Genomic DNA, 2,970 nt, shown 5'->3' with positions numbered 1-2,970 from the left:
ATATATATATATATATATATATATATATATATATATATATATATACATATATCGTTTGTAGAAATACAAATCCGGAGAAGAAGCACACTCTAAGATGTAGAGCAGTTAATATTATAATGGGGAAGGCCGGTTTATAGGGTTACCCTGGGTTTCTCGTCCATAAGAGGTTTGGCCTTACGGCGTATCGTTAAACCCCAAACCTGTTAGCTTAAAACCTCATCAAAATATGGAGAGGGGAAATGTATATATATACACACAGATTTGTGTATGTACGTGTTTAATGTGTAACCGATGTTGATATTGGTCAAAAGATACGAGTAGTTTTACCTCTCAGAGCCGGAGCTAAGCGTGTCGTATGCGTGGTCTTCCTCCATGATTGAAATGTGTAGTCCCGCACTTAAATAAAATTCACATAAAGTAAAAATCTGTTAAATATTTACACTTTAAAAATTAAAAGATATTTATAAAATTACAATGATGTCTTTTACAGCGAAATTTAATGATTAGATAAAAAAATAATATTCAGTGCACTTATTCAGCATATAGAGAAAGCAATTGCGCTACAGCTCCATTAGTCTCTCAAAGTTTAATTTCTTTTAAAATTATTATTTATTTATTTATTTATCTGTACAAACTAGCCAGTTACCGTAGAATTTTCATCTCTTAAATTAGTGGAGGTGGATAACTGAAAAAGTTTAAGAAGAAATTTTTTATAATCTAGAATGGTTAAAGGGGGAAAACTAATTATTAGATCTTTCTCTCTACATCAAGGACTGTTATATTACAGAACAGAATAAATGAGTCGTGATGTTCATTCCTTTCAACAAAAGTGAAGTAAAATGCCTTCAGTCGCTGAGTAGTGGACATGCTTAAAGCTGACCACCTGCACTCCAGCATTCACTTGTTAATTGCTTTGATTAAAGACAAGGCTTGCAATATATTGGTTTGAAAAGGTCGACATTGGGGTGTTTACATAGGAACATAAAAGGATAAACTATGTCTGCGATCGCTCAGTCTGCTAGAAATAGCAGTCAGAGAGTCTTATATCACAACCAACTATCTTTAAAAAAAAACATATCAGACATTGGATGTGAGGCCAGAGAGAAACTAGTGTAATTTAATGGAGGAAATTTAACAGTTATGGAATTGACAAACAAAAGTACAAATGCTGGAATAAATGCCTCACTATTTCGATTCATCCTGTTACTTTCTTATTTCAAATCCAGCCGAGATTCGATAATACCAGTCATATACTGCGCTGAACAGTTGAATACATTCCTTCTCCAATAAAAACTGGCTTTGTGCCTAATTTAAAATAAGCATTTTACTTTCCAATCTATGTCTGTCTTTTATTGATAGGACCATCAAGAAATGCCGGTTCGTTGCTAATATGAATTTTATATCAGCGGTTCCAATCTAATATTCGAAGAATAGTTAACAAGTTTATTCCAAATAATATATATTAGATATTAGTTAAAATATCTAAGACTTCAATCTGGATTCTCGCTATTGCTAATAATAAATGAAACTTCATGTTCATATTTTCGTTATTATTGAAGGTGAGTAAGAAGCGGAGGAGAGGTAATTCTGTAATTAATATCATCTAAAAATTTAAGTTATAATGTTTAAATTTAGCTATGGTAACAGCTTTTATTATTATTCCTCAAAAACTATCGATAACATTGTTTCCAGTGTATGGCTTTAGTTTGATGGAAATGACTTCTACTCTTTACCTAAATATTTCTGGCTTTGAGCTTGCGAAGCAGATCGTCAAGTGGTGTTTATAAAATGGAAATTGACAGCACCGTACTAGGATTTATTGTTACAAAACAAGTGAAAATAAAAAGGAAACTTGAAAGTGAAAAGGAAAAGCTACCGAGGAAGTAAAGATGCTAAGGAATATACATTAATTGGTGCCAGTTATAAATGCACTACAACTTATGTATCTTTACTTATCAGCAGCAAAGATACATAAGTCACTGAAAGACTTACAGTTTCGCACCTTACACATATCAAACTTATAACTTATGTAATAATTTCTTTGCATATATTTTCAAGATAAACATTTTACGATATTACACCGGTAGCGGCTTTAATACTTTACATTCTCCCTTCCTTTCACTAAAATATAAATAATATCGAAAATGTTTTGCAGCCGCAGCGATTACAACTTCGAGCCTAATTAAATTTATTTTGATTAATTTTTTTTTTTTTAATCATTGCTACAAAACAAATCGTTAGTTTATGAGATAGCAAATTTCTTGACAAACCTCTTGCTTTTCCGTACTACGAAGGAGCGGCTTAATAATGGTTGCTACAAGCTTTTGCTGTCTAATGCTCTTTTCTCGTCTCAAACCCGTCACTCATCTCTGTGCAACACGGCAACCAGCAATTGCTGCTTTGATAGATTTTCAATTTTAGTTGATTCTTCTAACTGGATTAGGTTGATTTTCTTCCTATATCCAGTCAATAGCTTTCTACAGTTTATTTCTTGAAATGTTGTAAGTATGCGGTTTTAGCGTTTCTATAATTTTATAAAAATATCGATATAATGTATTTAGAATTTTTACAAACAAACTCACATGTGTAGTTTTCCAGTGGCGGATGGACTTCCGCAATTAAATTAATGGGTTTTTTTTTTAATTAAATTTATATTTTAAAATTTTCTTTGTTTTGAAACTTTTTCGTTTTTAATAAACTGCAATAAATTGGCTCAAACTCATCTCATATATATGTGTATATGTGCAAAAATATGTATGTGTGGATAAATATGTGTATATATGTATTTATATATACGTGTGTGTGTGTGTGTGCGTATATCTGTAAAGAGAGAGCTGCATGCATATAATATAAATACAAACCATATCATATCACCATTTCTGTACTGATAGTCACTGCTCCCTCTTCTCTGAACTTGTAACTTCCACCTGTCGTTTTTACGTTGCGCCCCATTCATATTTACCGTCGACC

General features: G+C 31.9%; 2 protein-coding genes across 5 annotated transcripts in view; one reads left to right on the top strand and one right to left on the bottom strand.

Moving 5' to 3' along the window:
• LOC106872061 (uridine-cytidine kinase-like 1) overlaps positions 1-2,360 on the bottom strand; it is a 59,504-nt gene extending 57,144 nt beyond the window's left edge. The window contains exons 1-2 of one of the 3 annotated variants that reach the window (XM_014918907.2): positions 2,271-2,360; positions 328-396 (exon numbers count right to left, since the gene is read on the bottom strand). In XM_014918907.2, coding sequence (XP_014774393.1) covers positions 328-374 — 47 coding nt within the window. In that variant the 5' untranslated portion in view covers positions 375-396; positions 2,271-2,360. Of the gene's footprint in view, positions 1-327; positions 397-1,186; positions 1,335-1,733; positions 1,819-2,270 lie in introns of those variants that run through there. The other 2 variants (XM_014918909.2, XM_014918908.2) reach the window with 2 other exon arrangements.
• Position 2,361: 1 nt separating this feature from the next.
• Positions 2,362-2,970, top strand: part of LOC106872060 (general transcription factor IIH subunit 1) — a 38,416-nt gene continuing 37,807 nt past the window's right edge. Inside the window, exon 1 of one of the 2 annotated variants that reach the window (XM_014918904.2) lies at positions 2,362-2,501. The gene's annotated coding sequence lies outside the window, so the exon portion shown is untranslated. The remainder of the gene's footprint in view (positions 2,502-2,970) is intronic. The other variant, XM_014918905.2, reaches the window with a different exon arrangement.

The sequence above is a fragment of the Octopus bimaculoides genome, chromosome 13, assembly GCF_001194135.2.
Source record: "Octopus bimaculoides isolate UCB-OBI-ISO-001 chromosome 13, ASM119413v2, whole genome shotgun sequence".
NCBI lineage: Eukaryota > Metazoa > Mollusca > Cephalopoda > Octopoda > Octopodidae > Octopus > Octopus bimaculoides.
The sequence above is the reverse complement of the archived record's forward strand: the minus strand, read 5'-3'. Positions and strand labels throughout refer to the sequence as shown.